At 39.9% G+C, this 19,444-nt stretch overlaps 1 protein-coding gene across 1 annotated transcript; it reads right to left on the bottom strand.

Annotated features, from left to right (window-relative positions):
• Positions 1-585: 585 nt before the first annotated feature.
• polr3e (polymerase (RNA) III (DNA directed) polypeptide E) lies at positions 586-19,140 on the bottom strand. The gene is made up of 21 exons (XM_034309482.2): positions 18,959-19,140; positions 15,055-15,174; positions 14,880-14,930; positions 14,702-14,779; positions 14,469-14,584; positions 14,280-14,362; positions 14,074-14,181; positions 12,117-12,166; positions 11,860-11,979; positions 11,094-11,179; positions 10,284-10,328; positions 10,087-10,178; positions 9,881-10,001; positions 9,616-9,697; positions 9,439-9,498; positions 7,857-8,014; positions 7,676-7,737; positions 7,078-7,562; positions 2,695-2,772; positions 2,410-2,535; positions 586-2,286 (listed from the first exon to the last, which is right to left on the bottom strand). Exons 2-21 carry the CDS (start codon positions 15,091-15,093, stop codon positions 2,230-2,232), a joined length of 2,097 nt encoding a protein of 698 aa, XP_034165373.2. The 5' UTR covers positions 15,094-15,174; positions 18,959-19,140; the 3' UTR covers positions 586-2,229.
• Between the last annotated feature and the right edge of the window lie 304 nt (positions 19,141-19,444).

Below are 19,444 nucleotides of genomic sequence, written 5' to 3'. Positions count from 1 at the left end.
ACTTTTGGTATACAGTATATACACAATACTTACCATAGAGTGTATATACAGAAGGGTGACACATTAAAGGAGAACATAAAGCGTCTTAGTGAGGTGTTCGGCCACCACGAGCTGCCAGAACAGCTTCAGTGCACAGACGCTACAAGTTTCAGGGACTGTACTGGAGAAATGAACACTGTTCTTCCTAAAGATATTCCCTCAGTTGGTGTTTTGAGAATGGTGGCGAGTGCTATGACACGACACTCCAAAATCTCCCAAAGATGTTTAGTTGGGATGAGATCTGGTGACTGTAAAGGACATATTATATGGTTTACATCATTTTCATCACCAAACCATTCAGTGAGGCCTCATGCACGATTGATGGGGGTGGGGTTATCCTGGAAGAGACCACGCCCATCAAGATAGAAATATTTCATCACAGGATAAAGGCAATTAGTCAAAAGATCTTCGTACTGATTCGTAGTGTCTCTTCTGTCTAAGGGGACCAAGTGGAGCCAAACCATTCTGGCAAAATTAAATTTAGTTTATCACTTGTCTGTATTTATGTAAACATAAAAATCTTACAAAGACACACTGGAAGCAATACATTATTTGCAGTGTTTATTGAGCATAATGTTCCAATGAAACAGCCGACTTCCATTCTTAGGTCAAGACCGTTCCACATTTGGTGACATGTCCATTTATTTCTGAATATGTGGAATGATTAAAATGAATAAACACGATCCAGGCATATCTTGATGTTAGAAAAGAAAAAAAAATGGGGTTGGATATAAAGCAAAGATTCTTCCAACCACAAGAGCACATTTAATATAGGTAATTTTTCCCCTGAATAAATTAGAGGCACTTTCACATGTCCTAAAAAATATCAGAACATGCAGAACACTCACTTCATCACTAAAACCAAACCCCAACTTGCAGTTTAATACAATCATCAAGCAGCAGGCTTAACTGCCGGGACATCCTCAGGCCCTCCAATGACGTACAGGATCAACACTGAAGAAAATAATTTACCTTTGATTTAGTACTGAACACACAATTTGACCAAAAAAAAAAAAAAAAAAAAACCATACAAACCAACAACAACAAAAAAAAAACCCAGACTATCAGGGCAGGATCTCACACACTAACACACTGTATCTAAACACAGCAATGATTTGAAATGAAATGCATTTGAGTTGTTCGCCAATACATCAGGTTTAAATCAACTAGAACATCCAGCAGCCTAAATTATATTTAAGAACTACAGTCCCAAAGGCCACAACAGGATGGTGAATTTTTTCACATTTCCATACATGCTTTCAAGGACATTTACTGTAGTTAAATGCTTCTCATTGGCACCACAGCATATTCCAACAATAATCCTGACTCTAACAGGTTTTTCCTGCACTTCATTTTTTTTTTAACATAAAGAAAATTAATCTCCATCCACTGCCCATGTCTACTATAACATGAGGACCATTCCCCAGTGCATCAGAGCTTTGGTGTAGCTGTTACTTTGAAGGAAGGGAGGCTATGGCACAATAGTGCATAGTGCTATTTTAACGCTCTATTTAAGTCAAATTAATATGATAAGGGAAATGAAACCACGAGACCCTGTGCTATACAGTATATTATTATTATAAGGATGTGAGAGGAAAAAAAAACACTTATATTTTATAAGTACTGATTAAAAATCATTTAGCAGGGGACAGAAACTTAAAGCGATCATCTCTCATTCACGTCCTAGGAAAGGCCGATATAACACGGGCACTCTCTGAAAAGCCACAACTGAGATAAAATTACCTTCCAGTCTTCTTTATTAGTAACACATAAATGCAAGATAAGAAAAGTGTGAACAGTAAATCATGAAAGGACAAATATTCTAACTACGCTTTGCATATACATCTCTTTCCTTCCATCATTTATGTAACTAAACACTATGTAGGATCCGGTAGATCTCAAGCCCTTTTGTATGAAATGGTGAGGTGTCCTGCAAGTTTCCACAAGCTTCGATTTTGGCTACGCTCAGCTACGTGTCCGTGAAAGTAAACAAAAAGCAATGTCCTGGAGCAGCACGGGGACCTTTTTGTCCTCCAAAGCCAGTCTTCTCCAGCTAGGGGCAGTGACTGATTTGTGTGTCGGCTCCATCTCCCCCATACAGAGTAAACCTCAGAGAGAGAAGTTGTTTTTTTTTGTTTTTTTTTTCCTTTGTGATTGACAGGATCCCTAGGGCTCCTCCTCCTCCTACTGTCACGACTGCACTGTGCCCTTCAGGTACCACATTCCTCCTAGGCTGACGCAGCACTCCTGGAAGAACAAAATAAATGCACCTGATCATTCAGCTCCTTTTTCACACTCAGAGTCAATATACAAATGGGGCGGGGTGGAGGGGGCTAATGATTACAAATGTGTGTAATGTTTATCTGATACCTTGAGCAGCCTGTCCACGTCAGCCTTGGTGACAGCATCCCCGAGCTCCTGTGTGAGTCGGGTCTGAATAACGTTTCTCCTTACGCGATAGTTCTTCATAAAGATCTCAAACAGAATTTGGCGGTGCTACAATTTCAAAATCAAGAGCAGAAATCAACAAAATCAGTGACAAAACTATATTATCATTGTGCTAAGTAGCAGGTTACACAAACAGCGCTACAGGAAATCTGGCAAACCTGATTTAGCTGTCAAAACACACAAATGTCCTGAGCTGCAGGGCGTTACCTTATCGAACGTTTCACCATTCTCCCATAAGCCAAAGACTTTCTGCTCGTCTGCACTAGCACTGCTCTGAGGGGGAAACTGGAGAGGGGAAAAAAAAAAAGAAAAAAAAAAAAAAAACAAAGACAAGCCTGCTAGTAAATTAAATGACTCAAACAATAAATGAAAGTGACATGATAAAGATACAAGAAAGATATATGAGAGATATGAGAAAGAGGTATGAGAGAGAATGAGATATTAAAGAGAGTAATATAAGCATGAGAAAGAGACATGAGAGATATATAAGAGAATGTAATACAAGTGTGAGAAAGAGATATGAGAGATATATGAGTGATACGAGTGAGAGAAAGAGATGCGTATGAAAGAGAGATAGAGAGATATGAGAGAAAGATGAAATATATTAGATAAAGAGACAAGAGAAAGAGATATGAGAGAGAGTGATGAGAGAAAGATGAAATATATTAGATAAAGAGACAAGAGAAAGAGATATGAGAGAGAGTGATGAGAGAAAGATGAGAGGGAAAGAGACGTGAGAGATATGAGAGTTCAGATAGGAAGAGAGAGGTATGAGAGAGATATTAGAGAGACATGAGAGAAAGATATATGAGAGAGTGCTTCGCACAGACAGTAAGGTTACACAGTGACCCTGGAGATAATTTATAAAATACACACAGAGAATAATAATATATAAGTCTAATTCAGTAATTCAGTAAAATACATTTATAAACAGGCCAAACAAGACAGTAGAGTCACACTGAAAATTAAAAATAAATAAATAAATAAATAAATAAATAAATAAACACATAAAAGTGCATTCTAGCTCTGGCTTTCTGTATTGAGGTTTGTATCTCAGAATAAGCCGTGGAAAGAAACACTGATGTATCCTGCAGTAAGCAGACTGCTGCATCCCAAAAGCTCCTTATACTGATCAGCAAACACACCACGTCAAACAAACAACTCATTCAGTCCTTTACTGTAGTATGAGCTGGAGGATTACAGTAAAGAACATGAACACACACAGACAGGAGACGCTGCTCCACTCCCAATGGCATTACATTCAACTTTACTGGTAACGAGCTTTGTCTCTATTAATCGTAAGTATATAAGTCAAGTCTTCCTGCCCTACCCTGCATACCCTAAACCCAAAATAAAGCATTATGCCTCAGACACACAAACCTGGATTAGGCTACAACAAAAGACAATAGGTGCTTTTCTACTGGATATTCAGAAACAAGAACAGAAGCCAATGAAATTACTAACATAAAACATCAAAAATAATCCACCACCACAGCACAACTCAACTCTCCAACAAATCCACACCCAGGACTGAGTGTATCCGGGGCTGACTGTGTGTGTGTCCCATTACATAATGCTACCATGAAAATACCCTAGGTAAGCTGCAAACAAAGTGGACAGGACGCTGTCTGAGATTCCGTCTAATTTCAAGATGGCAGACCTGACGTGGTTCACAGGTAAGAAATGTGAAATCAAATTACACAGCTAATACGGTTTAAAATTAAAATGAAACAGAGAAAAATGACTGTGACCTGATCATTACTGTGACCAGTGGTTGGTCTGCACTATTTTTAGGGTCACCCTTTCGTCCCGGCTCTACTTGCATGGTACTCGGGCAAGAAGAGTGACTAAATTCAGCATGGGTGCCTAAGTATAGCATAGTACAGCATTTTGCATATTTATAATGAGGCCATGGCATTCTCCAACAAGTTTTATTAATAGTGGCTATTTCACACTAAACATGGCTACATGACAAAATACAGGTGCAAATAACTCATGCATGTTTTTTTCCACAGATCCGAAATATACTTGGGTAGGGGTTGGTCATGTCCCCAGATATAATATACAATAAAGGCTAAGACTATGTTATTCAAGTTGAGTAAGTCAAATAAACTTCTTTATCAAATTGCCTCTGATGATATTTTAGACAGATTTTTATCCTGGCCTGTTAACCTCAGAAATGCAGAGCTTTTTTTTAACCATAGCATGGTATTCAAGCAAGATGAACTCATACATTCCTCTGAATCACGATATTAGTGTATGTTAAATTCTAAATTTGAAGAGGAGCATGAGTTGTGTGCAGCTCCTAAGTAGAGCGCAGTTGAGCAGTTAAGAAGTGTGAGGTGGCTGAAAGAGCATAGGAAGTGTCACCACATATTACAAAAACAAACTAAATTCAGAGCCTGAAGCAGGGACATGCCCCGAATGGGATGCCAGGTCATCATGGTGTTTAGGGCTTGCATGACTATCAATCTTTAATAGTCGACCAGTAACTCAAAAAAAAGTAGTCGACTAGTCATCTTTTCCATAGCTAAAGCACAAACTGTTTCTAGACATCTCTATTTTCAGCCTGTTTTATTTGTGCAGCAATGAAACAGCCACACCCAGGCTTTCAAATCCCATTTTCAGCTTCCGTATTTTTTATTTTTTTTTGGCTACATATCAAAAGTAATAAATATGCAAAATAATCAATCTGGTGTATGATACTACACTACTTACGAATGCACCAATTCTTACAGTGCACAATGGACAAGGTAGCGACTCAGCTGAAATCACTGATTCTAAAACGGAGAGCGTGCAGCGAGGAAATTCCTTATAGTCAATGATGGATGGAGGCTGCGATGTCTCCAATAGCGCCTGGGAGGTTTTTCTGCCATGTTCAACTCCGGCCTCATTAGCATCTGAAAACGAGTCTGGATCGGTCTCTCTGAGCTGACATGCACCGCTTATCTGACTCTGAACTAGCCGAGTGGGATTGGATAGTGAAGTGCAGTCTGCTGCTCCAAAAGCGCGCTTTCACGCAGAGCTGGTCGTAACGAAACTCACTAAGCCACAATGCAAAGATTTAATTTTAATTTTATTTCATTTTAAGGCAAAAAAAAAAAACCTGCTGGAGGAATTTCTTCGTTAGTGGGCAAGAGTGGGATTTAAAACAAGAATGCCTCACGCATGAAACTCTCTTTCACTGAGGAAGTGCTAACAGGCAATTAAAGCAAAAGAAAATTTAAAAAAAAAAAAAAGACTTTTCCAAGGGTCTTCTTGTGCAGTCGACTGTAGACTTAGCTTCATCTTTTCTGAAATATTTTCAGAATACCAATTGTACATTTATCTTGCTTTCTTTACTGTCTGCCTCACTGTTATTCCACAGCCCTGACTACGTGACACAGCTGCCCAGCGTAACTAATAACTGTGTTAGTCGACTAGTCTGTGCAACCCCTAGCATGCAAATTAAATGAACCACAATACAGTCTAGGTAAAATTCTTAATACAAACACATTACTGGAAGAAATCATGGTTAGTCTCATACAAGCATATAATCTACTGATAGATGATGCTCTTACTGAGTTATCTGTCACTATCCCCTCTTAACTTATTGAAATACTTGCTGTTTTTTTCTGTGCTCCATGAAGACGACAGCGGGTTGTGCAATGCTCCTCAATAGAACGTGATTGAGAACTGTGTCTCTAAAAGCACCTTCAAAGTGTTGCTACGTAAACATTAGGGGGGGAAAAAAGGCTGATTATATTGAGTTACCTTTATCTATCGGTCGCATTCTGCCTCTTGAAACCGTGTTGCACGTTTCAAGCAGATTATTGCTTAAGTCACTTAAAAAGGAGAAAAACATGCTCAATAAACACAAACTAGTGAGAGAACTATTTTGTTTAATACGTCAGTTCAGTAGACGAGTCCGTTTTATAAGTAAGACAACGTACCGGCTTCTTTAAAACTAGAAGTTATTAGCTAGCGATCAAATTCTCAGTGTGATTAATCTGCAAGAATTAACAGGATAGCAAAATGTCACTGCTGTCAAATTTGTTACTGCTGCTCTGCCCACTCTGGCTGTGGCACCAAGTTCATATCACAGCTATATTATAAACAAGGCGTGTTAATGTCACAGCACTAATTAATTCACAGCATTAATTAATAAAATGCTCCAAAGTATCACCCATGTGTACGAAACACTGGCTCATAGTTCAAAACCACTGACTGAGAAAGGCTTACTGCTTCCCAAACTGTTCTGCTTGACCTACTACACATTTATTTATTTGGAACCATATGACAAAAATCTAAGGGATATTTGAAATCAGTAAAAAGTAATCATGATCCTTTCAAATAACTGTGCTTATGCACTGCTGAAGCAACACAAAGACTCAGACGAAACACCGCCACCAACAAAATAAATAAATAAATAAATAAATAAATAAAATACTGCCCTGCTGCCACAAAGATGGCAATTGGTTATAGAAATTCATAGAAAAGTATGTTTTGCTTCACACTGACATTTCATCCGATTGAACATAATGCCTTTGAAAGCACAGTGACACTTTGAAGTGATGGACACTTGGAACATCAGGTCCCTAATGTACTCACAGGCACTAGGATCTGTCTGCAGTGGCTGTGGAGGATCGTGTCCTGGAGCATGCGGTCTGTGACGTGGCCGAACCGGCTGTGTCCTGTAGGAAGGCTGGCCAGATGCAGGTTGAACAGCCGTTTGACTTCACTGAGGCACAGGACAAAGTGTTTCCGGAAAGTGCTCCGTACAAAGTCTTGGAGCTCCGGGGTAGGGGCCTGCGCTGCCCCGTACTCACTGTGGAGGTCCGTGTTAGGGGAGTCTGATGAGGGATAACCGTTGACTGAACCGTTTGGAACAGAACTGGATGTGTCCATAGACTCCTCAGAGTCGCTCATGGGCTCTTCTTTAATGTGCACCATTGTATTAGTTCCACCAGAGCCAGAAGACATGGATGATGCCTTTAGTCTCCGGGCATCTAAGTCTTTCTGCAGAGAGGCATGACGCTCCCGTGCATTCTCTCGAGCCACCTTGAGACGCTGCTCACCGCTAATATGAACCGAGTCTGTAACACAGATATGGACTCGTTCATAAGACAGATCTAGCAAAGATAGCGGTCTACAAGCAAGCACAACTGAAAGACAGAATGGAGACGGTTTACAGACTTCAGATAAATACCCATTTGAGTATCCTTTTTGTGCAGGAAGTCCTCCTTTGAGAAGTTGAAAACCTTTTCTAACCTGCAAAATCACAAAAGTGAAAATATATTCAGTATATCAAATAAGAGGCATCACTCGTTCTGTACACACTATAAACCAACTGACTCTACATCAATCAATAGCTTCACAATTCATTTTACTTGTTCTGGATGCCCAGCCAGAGCATGTGCTGTCTCTGAGCCACATCAGGATGCTTCTTGACAAAATCATGGTCAGTAGGCAACAGGAACTCCCAGCCTCTGTTTGCTCTGGGAACAGCCATCTGTTCCAAAAAGTCCTTGACGTCCTCAGGAGGCAGCTAGAAGCACCATAAAACCCATGACATCCATTTGATAAAACACAAACTAATCCAAACATATACAGCCAATGTTTTTTAAGGCTACAAATTCAGGATGATTAAAGGATGATCAGGTTTACTGCAAATTTTTAAAATGCTAAAATTTGAGCAGGAAAAAACATCACTGAGCACTTTATTAGGAACATCTGTACACCTACTCATGCAATTATCTAATCAGCCAATCATGTGGCAGCAGTGCTATGCATAAAATCATGTAGATACAGGCCAGAAGCTTCAGGTAATGTTCACATCATCCATCAGATTGAGGGAAAAAATGTGATCTCAGACAGGCTGGGTTGAGTATTTCTATAACTGCTGATCTCCTGGGATTTTCACGCACAACAGTCTCTAGAGTTTACTCAGAATGGTACAATAAAGGAATAACATCCAGTGAGCGGCAGTTCTGCGGACAGAAATGCCTTGTTGATGAGAGAGGTCAATGGAGAATGGCCAGACTGGTTCGAGCTGACAGAAAGGCTACAGTAACTGAGATAATCACTCTGTATAATTGCGGTGAGCAGAAAAGCATCTCAGACTGCACAACACATCGAACCTTGAGGCGGATGGGTTACAGCAGAAGACCATGTCGGGTTCCACTTCTGTCAGCCAAGAACAGAAAGCTGAGGCTGCAGTGGGCACAGGCTCACCAAACCTGGACAGTTGAAGACTGGAAAAATGTAGCCTGGTCTGATGAATCTCGATTTCTGCTGAGGCACACAGACGGTAGCACCAACAGCATGAATCCATGGACCTTGTGTCAACAGTCCAGGCTGGTGGAGGTGGTGTAATGGTGTGGGGAATGTTTTCTTGGCACACTTTGGGCCCGTTAATACCAATCAATCATTGCTTGAATGCCACAGCTTATTTGAAATTGTTGCTGATCATGTGCATCCCTTCATGGCCACAATTTACCCATCTTCTAATGGCTACGTCCAGCATGATAATGCACCATGTCACAAAGCAGAAGATGTCTTAAACTGGTTTCATGAACATGACAATGAGTTCAGTGTTCTTCAGTGGCCTTCCCAGTCACAGGATCTGAATCCAGTAGAACACCTTTGGGATGGTAGAACGGGAGATTCGCAGCATGTGCACGTGCACGTGAAGAATCTGAAGGATCTGCGTGATGCAATCATGTCCACATGGACCAGAATCTCAAAGGAATGTTTCCAACAGCTTGTGGAATCCACGGCATGAACAATTGAGGCTGTTTTGACAACAAATGGAGGCTCTACCCAGTATTAATACAGAGTTCCTAATAAAGTGCTCAGTGAGTGTATTTCTGACATAAAATATGGACTACATATAAACCGAATTTATTTGTTTTAAAGCCTAACAGCCCTAATAAGTGAGCCTGGCCCCATGCTGAACACAATCCAACCAACCTTTATGATAGCAGCAACCTCTTTTCTCATCAGTGAGCGCTCGTTTGTGAATCTCCACATCTACAAAAATCAGTGAAACAGGCTTTTATGCAGTTGCACTGGCTGGCAAAGCTCAATCTCGGCACATTCAAAAGAACGCAAACTGTCTTGGAAAATAAGACGACAAGACGAACTCACCACAAAGTCGCGGCCCCTACAGAGCACCTCTGCAGGCACGCCGCTGTGTGGACTGCAGGTGGACTTGGGATACAGAACATCGCTGAAAAACACAAGCATTAACAAGCAGCTATTAAACAACTCATCGTAGATCAGAGTGATACATGCGTCTACTTACTGCCTTATGAAATACAATCAACAAAGAAAGGTGCATCTGTTTATTTTAACATTAAACACTTTATTACATTGAGTGATTAGCTATGGTTGGGACAGAGACCAGCCGCACCTCTTGACAACCCAGTTTCCCTGGACGAGCATCGCCACCTGCTGTATGCAGCGCAGTACTGCAGTGGAGTCTGTGCCTGATGCAAGCAGCCCCATCAGATTGGCAAACGGCATGACCTTGACTGAAGCAGATAGCCAAATAAATATCAAATCCTAGAATACGAGACATCTTTTGATGGGATGAATTAGTATATTTACTAAACCTACCATTCTTCATCAAGGTCTTGACTTGATCTCCAAGTGGCAATGTACGTAGCTGGGCCATAGAAAGCACATTACTAGGTCCCACTGGTTTAACCCTAAAGACAGAGATAAAGAAGGGAATATTGATAGTAGCAAAATGTTTATAATGTTTCACTTTTTAAAATATTATTCAGAGAACCTAATGAAATTCGGAGACTTACACTTTTTCTTCTGTCAGTGGAGGCATAAGCATGGCCAGATATTCACTGGTAAAAGAAAAGACTGATTAGCATCACAATCCAACCAACTTTATATGATTATTACAGAATGCTCTTAATCCCAAACTTAATTCTACTTATGGTAGTTCCTGGAATGAAATAGGAATCAATAACATCAATTCTAGCTACCAACAGTTTTACCATAGTTAGGAAAATAATAGAATGCTTTCTAAAAATATTCACGCCCTATTCAAGGTGAGGTTAGCATCTGTAATAAGACGTCTCTCCCATGATAAAACTCTTGTGTCTGGGCAGCTGTACAGTAAAGCACGAGTGAGTTTTTAGAAGATTTCATTTCCTGCGTTTCATGCTTTCACCACACATGGTGATATAATCATGAGTGTATCCTGTATATATTTAAATCAAACTACAACTGTGCTACTGTGGTATATGCAAATATCAAGTGAGGCTTTACACTTTAAATGGTCCGTGTAATCAGAATTCTTTCACTTTTTAATCTAACAAGCTGCTAGTGCAACGAAATGTAGGTGATCATAGCAAACCATAGCAACTAACTTTCAAAAGACTTCCAAAGCCTCCATTAGTCTAGGATTGGTGGGTGGGGTTTAAGAAGCTCTCATGGATTTAAACACTGGTTAACATGGCAGTGTGTTTATTTTGGGACTCAAGCTTGATAGAAGTGTTTAAGTTAAAGTGTTTAAAAAATGTTTGCGACATGAGCCTCATTTCTAATTGATACATCAAGGTTTTTTTTTTTTTTTTGGCCTTATCATGAGTCCTTATGATACTTACCTTGGCGTTTTCACTAACTCCGTGTTCTCTGTGGTATCCATGGCCTGGCAGTAAAGATACTGACGCTCGTGTTCTGAGCGCCCATCCTACAGGAATGACCAAGATGAGAGAAAGCAGCAGCGTGACAAAGGTTAGCCAGCTAGCACCAATCTGTACTGCTTAATCTAATCTAGTACACTGAAAGATAATCAACAACATACAATCCTGATATCAGAAAATAAGAGCCGAGGCAGAGACAAAGGACACCACAACATGAAAAGGCATTTTTCTGATTTTACAATGTTTTGGTGGGCATTATCTCACTTACCCATTAGCTACATTTTATAGATTTTACTTAATCACAACAGAATATCAAAATATATCTTCAACTCTACAGTCCTCCACCCTGCATATTGATAGCATGCCACAGTATGACATACGGTTATGTCTCTACAGTACATTTCCTTGCATAATAATGTACAAATAATTTATTTATTTTTTCCGTTTAGAGCCACAACAGCAAAAGTAATGTCAAAGTGCAATTAAAGGCCGAGCCTATACGATTATTTTGTCTAACTATTTTGTCTTAATTACATTACAACACCGATTACAAATCTACATTAAAAACATTAAAATTGAAGAAAAATCATAGACACACTTGCTAGCCAATCAGAAACCAGTATTTTCTGTAACCATGATATAGTAAACTACATAAACTACATACACAATAAACAATGATGACAGCTGATTAGACTCCTGCCCTTTAACCTCCGACTCAAAAACGCACCTTTAAGCCGTGGTAGTGTAAATGGACCCACGGTTCTTCAGCCTGTTTCTTCTGCAGGAACTCGTAGGACTGGATGCGTCGCTGACGAGCCTGCTCAGACTCTGGCCTGGAGAACCTCACCTTAACCAAAGAAAAGTCACGGTTTTATATATACATACGATACAAACCGCAACTGCACAAAGTTCATTGAGAAAGGTACAGTGCACAGAGGTGCACTACATTCACCACTAGGTGCTTAATTTAGCTGAAACTCTTACAGTGATCTGCTTGGCGTCGTCCTCTGCCTCATCCTGAGAAGAGTCTCCAGCTATTAAAGGATACAACAGCAAGAAAATATCATACCAGTTTATCCATTACAAGAATGTATATAAAGCTTAATTATGTACATAAAAATGTCATATTTCCTCCTAACGCTTTCATCAATATTTATCTTGGAAATGTTCAACTCAGTGTTGCTTTAAAGTAGGGATGGGTGATATGACAAAAATATGATGTCACGATGTGTCAAGACATTTCTACGATACATATCATGATATAAGTTTACTAAGAAACTCTCAGCAAATGAGCAGTCTTGCATTAAAAAAAAAAACTCTTTAAAATTAAACATTTAATTGATAATATAATTTTAATGATTCACAGAGTAGGAAACTTTAGTCTGAATCCTGATGATGCCACTGCCAGTTGTGGCCGGGAGCAAAACTGCTCCTGCTATCTGGGTGGGAGGGGTGGCATCTCTCTCGCCTGTCAATCACAGTGACACTAGCCACTCGTTTGCATCTGTGAGCTCATGTATGTGGAAGAGGGCAGATGGCGTTTCCTCCGAGTGTGTTACTCTGCCCTGTGAGGAATCACGTGTTAGCCTTCAGCCTCCCTTGTTGGTATTTGTAATTGTCATAGGGGAGGGCTGGAGGTGGGTGGGAATTAGCAGATGGCTAAATTGGGGAGAAAATGTGGGGGAAAAAATTTAATCAAACCAGCTGCTTGGTATTTAACTGTAGAAAGATATTACGATACCCACGATATCTCAGAATAGTGCATTATGACTTATACCCCAGTGTGGTTGAATGCTCGAAATTGACTGAATGTTAGTATTAATGTGTTCGTTCTAATGTGTTGTTGTTTCTATAGTAACAGCTCATACACAGGGACTTGTACAGCAGACACGCTACATAATCGAAGACTAATAATGTTTAAATATTTAAAAAATATTGTTGAACAAAGTAATTCTTATAATCGTTGATGTGGTTAAGTTTTTTGTTCTGAGACGTTTATATTTAATATTTATAGAATGAGTCTTGTTTTTAAGCACTCTCAAGTCCCTCTATCTGGGTAAAATGACAGGCCACACTACGTGTGAGTGTGTGTGTGTGAGAGAAAGACAGAGACAGAGAGGCAGACAGACAGACAGACCACGACAGAGAGAGACAGACAGAGCGTGCGAGAGAGAGAGAAAGAGACAGACAGACAGAGAGCACGAGAGAAACCGAGACAGAGAGCACGAGAAAGCGAGACAGAGAGCACGAGAAAGCGAGACAGAGAGCACGAGAAAGCGAGACAGACAGACAGACAGACAGACAGAGAGCACGAGAGAAAGCGAGACAGACAGAGAGCACGAGAGAAAGCGAGACAGACAGAGAGCACGAGAGAAAGCGAGACAGACAGACAGAGAGCACGAGAGAAAGAGAGACAGACAGACAGAGAGCACAAGAGAAAGAGACAGACAGAGAGCACAAGAGAAAGACAGACAGAGAGCACAAGAGAAAGAGACAGACAGGCTGAGAGTGAGAGAGAGAGAGCGCAAGAGAAAGTGAGACAGACAGACAGAGAGCGAGAGAGAGCGAGAGAGAGACAGACAAACAGAGAGCGAGAGACAGACAGACAGACAGAGAGAGGAGAGAGAGAGAGACAGACAGAGCAGAGAGAGAGAGACAGACAGAGTGCGAGACAGACAGAGTGCAAGAGAGAGAGACAGACGCTGGTGAGAGAATGACTGTTTATCGCAGCTATAACGCAGGTGATAACAGGAATTAAATTGTCTCTCTGACTTTCCACAACATTAAATTTATAGGGTATTTTTGTATAACAGCACGGTCTGTCGTGTGTTATTACTCTTTACATAATTAATGACCATATCAAGGTTATATCATGATATCACCCAGCCCTACTTCACAGGATAAAATGAATATAAAAGTAAAACCCAAAGCTCTCGCTTACCTTCATTGGCTGCCTCCCTTTCCTTGTGTTTACTGTCAGCTTTATCTAGATATGAAAAGCTGGGCCTCATCTGCAGAATGCCGTGTAATGGCGTGAGGTGAAGCTCCCCTGCCAGCAACAGACAGTCAGTCAGTCAGATGGACAGACGGACAGACATCACACTACTCAGCAGTAACAGACGCATTAGAGCGGAGACACGTAATTACCTTTACGAAACACTGCAGCGGCATAGCGACTGGTATTTGTTGTTGCCTGAATCGATGAGAATGTTTGCTTATCCATCATTTTACTTTAGGAACAAAGAACAAAAGTACGTCATGTTTTGATGCAAGACTCAAGGCTTTGACACAGAACTCTAAAGACTGGGAAAATCTTCTATCGAATAAGTTACAAACATGGAGTAAGTGCTGGAGTCTTCCAGTGACGTGCCGTCCACGTTGAGCGCAATCTGCTCCCCTTTACTGCGGCAATAGTTCGGACTCATGGTGTCAATCGCCACCTCAATTTCAACCTGAATGTATGAGTAAGACGTACATGTCACATGATCAAGTAATTTTATAAGGGGTGAGGAAAAGAAAATCTAAAACACAACAAAAGAAAATCTAATATGCTACGTAAGTAGCCTTACCTTTTGCTGCTTGGGTTTAATTTTGGCTGTTAAATGAGTTACGTCGTCATAGTTCATATTAGCAGGACGCACGGGATACTGTAACAGGAGATATTTGGTTACCATAGTAAACTTACACCATAAAAAAACAAACACATAATAACACTTAGAAGTAGCGCATGTCGGCTGCTATGCTTACCTGGAACAAATATAGCTTGTCCGAAAGACTTTTGGCAAGGTACACATCCATCTAAGAAGGAAAAAGCAAATATAATTAGTGTTTGTGGGAAGTTTTAATAACACCATTCATTCAAAGCAGCGTCATTCTCTCCTTCTCTCTAGAAAATGGAGGAAACTGAGGGTCAGACACAGACCTCTTGTATAATGGGGTCATCCTCCTCTCCGCTGGCCATTGTGGAGGGACGAGGAGGAAACTTCGCCTCAAAACCGGCAGCACGGAAACGCTGAAGCGCTCACAGCACAGCATGCAACTTCTGTAGACAAAAGGCAGACATCAGCACTGCTATGAAATTCTGATTATTGGAATATAGTCGCTGTCAAGGAGTTCTTGTTAAACGTGTCAATATTTCGAAAAGTAAATATTCTGACATGTTTTGCTAAGATGGTATAACACTTAAGTGTATAATATAATATAATATAATATAATATAATATAATATAATCATATGTGGCATGTATTCATGTGTCATGTTGCTTGTATGCTGAAGGTTCTTTTGAAAATATAAATATAAATGAAGCCAAAAATATAAATATAAATATAAATATAAATGAAGCCAAATCTACAGTCAACTGCACAGAGATATGGTAAGAAAGATCTTTTTTTCTTTTGCTTTAATAAACCGTTAACACTTTGAGATCACTTTGCATGAAGTGGAGAGGTGTGTGTGTGAGAGAGACACCTTTTTCACACACAAAGGAATTCCTTGTGCTGTTGTCCTTTAAAGCCAAATAAAATGTAAATATAATTCTTGCCCTGTAGCAGAGGGAATTCTGGGATGACCAGCGCTGCGTGAAAGGACGCTTTCTGAGCTACATGTCACTACGCAATCAGAAGTCAATCCGAGCGGCGGCGCACGTCGGCTCAAAGAGGCCAATCCAGACTGGTTTTTTGGAAGCTACTGACGCCTGAGTTGAACATGTCTGAGAGAAAAACCTCTCGGACATTAGTTTCCATGCTGCACTGAACACTCTCGGTTTCAGAATCAACGATCTGAGCTGAGTACATTTCATAAATTGGTATATCCTTAGTGTATGATGATATGCAGATTTATCGCACTGATTTATTTACTTTTGTCATGAACAATGTAATCTAAAAAAGCACTGAAGCTGGAAATTTAATTTGTAGCATGCTGCACAAATAAACAGCCTTAAAATACTCGTTTATTCATCTTCAGTAACGCCGTATCCTGGTCAGGGTTGCAGTGGATCCGGAGCCTATCACGGGCTGTGAGGCGAGAATATTCCCTGAATGAGACACGAGTCCATTACAGGGCGCAATGTACTCTCTCTCGCTCGCTCACACACGCACACTCACTAGATTAACACTTTAGAGTAGCCAGTTCATCTACTGCCATGGTTTTGGGAGATTGGAGGAAACCAGAGAACCTCGAGGAAACCCACAAGGACACAAAGCTGCAACTTGTAATGTAAAAATCTCGCTTATGGAAAACAATCAAATCCCCCTCATGCACCTTGGCTTAACAAATGGACCGAGCTTATACACACACATATATATATATATATATATACATACACACACACACACACACATACAGATATATATTATATACAGTCATGTGAAAAAAGTAGTACACCCCATGAAAGCCTGTGTGTGTGTGTTTTTTTTTTTTTTTAACATAGTTAAACATATGGACATTTGGTCTTCGTTTTAACAATATTGGGAGATTCAAGTAATATAACTAAACAAATAAAACCAAAGAAAAGTCTTTTTAAAATGATCTGTAAAACGTAATTTAAAAAAAAAATCCAATTTCTTGTGAGGAAAAAGTAAGAACATTTATTTGTACTTAAAATGGCTAAAATTACCTACAGGCATATCACATCAGGTGCAAATTATTAGAACATCGTTACAGAGCATTTTGACGGAGGCTTGCCTTATTTAAACCTCAGACATTTAGTTTAGTTTGCTCTTAATTGTTGAAGTGAGAGGTTATCACCATGGTGAGATCCAAAGAGCTCTCTGAGGCCTTCAGAAAGAAAATTGTTGATGCTTATGAGTCTGGTAAGGGATATAAAAAGATCTCAAAAAAATTTGTAATCAGCCATTCCACTGTTCGGATCTACAATCAGAAAGAGACTGCACAACTTTAATTATCATGGGAAGTGTGCAAGGACGAAACCTTTGCTGTCTAAGAAAAACATGAGGACAAGACTGAAGTTTGCCAAAGAACACGTAGACAAAGGCCAAGACTTCTGGAATAATGTGCTTTGGACAGATGATTCAGTCTAAAATTGAATTATTTGGACACCATAACAGAGGGCATGTTCAGCGTAAACCAAATACAGCATTTCAGCAAAAGAACCTCATATCAACTGTGAGACATGGAGGTGGAAGTGTTATGGTTTGAGGATGCTTTGCTGAAGCATCACAGAATCCACTATGAATTCTACATTGTATCAGAAGGTGCTTGAGGAACATGTGAGACCATCTGTCAAAAAATTGAAGCTGAAGCGGAGCTGGACCTTGCAACATGACAATGACCCAAAACATGCCAGTAAATCCACCAAGGACTGGCTGAAAAGTAAAGAATGGAGAGCTCTGGAATGGCCAAGTCAACGCCCAGATCTAAATCCTACTGAGATCCTGTGGGGTGATTTGAAACTGACTGTGCATGCAAGAAACCCCTCAAACATCACACAGCTGAAAGAATTCTGCATTGAGGAGTGGGGGAAACGTTCTTCCAGTCGAAAGAAAGTTCACTGAGGTTACTTCAGCCAAAGGGGGAAACACTAGCTATTGGTGCATAGGGTGTCCTAACTTTTTCCTCAGTTGAAATAGTCATTTTTGTTGATTTCTTTGGTTTAATAAGTGAAAACAAAGTGATTTTTTTTTTGTTTACATGCAATTACATCACTTTCATCTACAGGTAAAATTAAAACAAGATCAGAAATTGACATGTTGACATTTCTTAATAAAGATCTGAATATTTAATGGGGTGTCCTAATTTTTTCACATGACTGTATATATAAAGATTAATTTCACTTTAACGTAGCTGATGCAATCATGATGTCATCAGTGTGACCTTGTCATGCACTTATAACGTAAGTAATGTATCTAAAGACCAAATTTATCAGTTTATAATCCCTGCTGGGGAAAAAAAAACAGAAATCCTCACAGAATTTGTAACGGTTGTAATGGTTTTAATGGTTATAATGGGAGTTGTAATGGTTATAATGGGAGTGGTAATGGAAACTCTTATGGTCCCTGTGGGTCTCTACTGGTCATTCGTTGCCTTCTATTGGTGGCATGTTATGTCTACTGGATACCATTGAGGTCCAGTAATGGTTTTAATGGTTAGCTGATGATTTGTAGTGGAAACCATCAAAATTTCTGTGATGGTTTCTATTGTTGATGAAACACCACCAATGCCAGCAACACACAGCAACACACTACTGAAAGCTCTTTTAAAGGGGGGGGGGGGGAATCAAAACACAACAGGAACACGCTCAAGTGGAACAACTCTGTGAGCATAAACATGTCCACAGCATTTGCTAAGGCTACAGCTAGCTGGCTGCTAACACACAAGCTAATGCTGTGTTCACTTCATGTAGCCATGTCTTTTTTTTTTTTTTTTTTTTTTTTTTTTTTTTAAAAACATCCCAGATCACTTAAACTGCTCAAAATTCTCCTGGATTTCACGTGGTACTATTTTTGCCAAAGAAAAAGTCTCACTTCACTTCTCACAGATTAGTGCTGCTTTATTAGCAGTCGTGCATGTATATATATATATTATTTATTATATATATTTATCAGTGTTAAATCATTTATCCACTACTTGTAAGGTAAGAGAATAATCCTGATGTGTTACAGGAAAACCCCTGGGACTATCCAGTTTCCCTTCATGCCCCTAATCATGAATGAGAGCACTACATGCTATGTGCTATGTGCTATAAACGTTCCCAGCTATGGAAGTTAGCTAGCTAGCTACATGACGTTATAGCTAAGCAGCCTGAGCACGCGACCAAGCCGACATTACTCTCCTGATTCAACAAGAACAATCAAAGTCCACATTCACACCTGAGGCTTAGAAGACAAACTGGACTCTTCTGTGTCGCAGGGACTTAGCTTCCTCCACTGGGCTGCTCCATGGAGGTGAACTTCATTAGTATAACAAGGATACCATGTTTCAGAGTCCGGCTCTTCCTACAAACACGTGGGGAGGAGCAGAGCCTATAGCAAACTGCACTGTCTACCCATAATGCAGCGCGGTGGAGTGCACTTGGTGTCCACTTGGTCCCTTATACACCACGTGACTGAGGACTGTCATGTTCACTATTGACCAAAAGTTACATCATACCAGTGGGTGAAAATACTGTTTATGTCTTTCTCTTTCTCTCTCTCTCTATTTTCCCATACGTTTATAAGACTTGATATTCTGACATCATTAGCACAAAATCCAACTTTTTTATTTATTTATTTATTTATTTTTAATGTAATGAAATTCAGGGTTTTTCATTAGTATTATAGAAATGAAATTAAACTTGTGCATCAAAGTCCAGGGAT

This window comes from Pangasianodon hypophthalmus, chromosome 12, assembly GCF_027358585.1.
Source record: "Pangasianodon hypophthalmus isolate fPanHyp1 chromosome 12, fPanHyp1.pri, whole genome shotgun sequence".
NCBI classification, from domain to species: domain Eukaryota; kingdom Metazoa; phylum Chordata; class Actinopteri; order Siluriformes; family Pangasiidae; genus Pangasianodon; species Pangasianodon hypophthalmus.
This window is presented reverse-complemented; position numbering and strand designations above follow the sequence as displayed.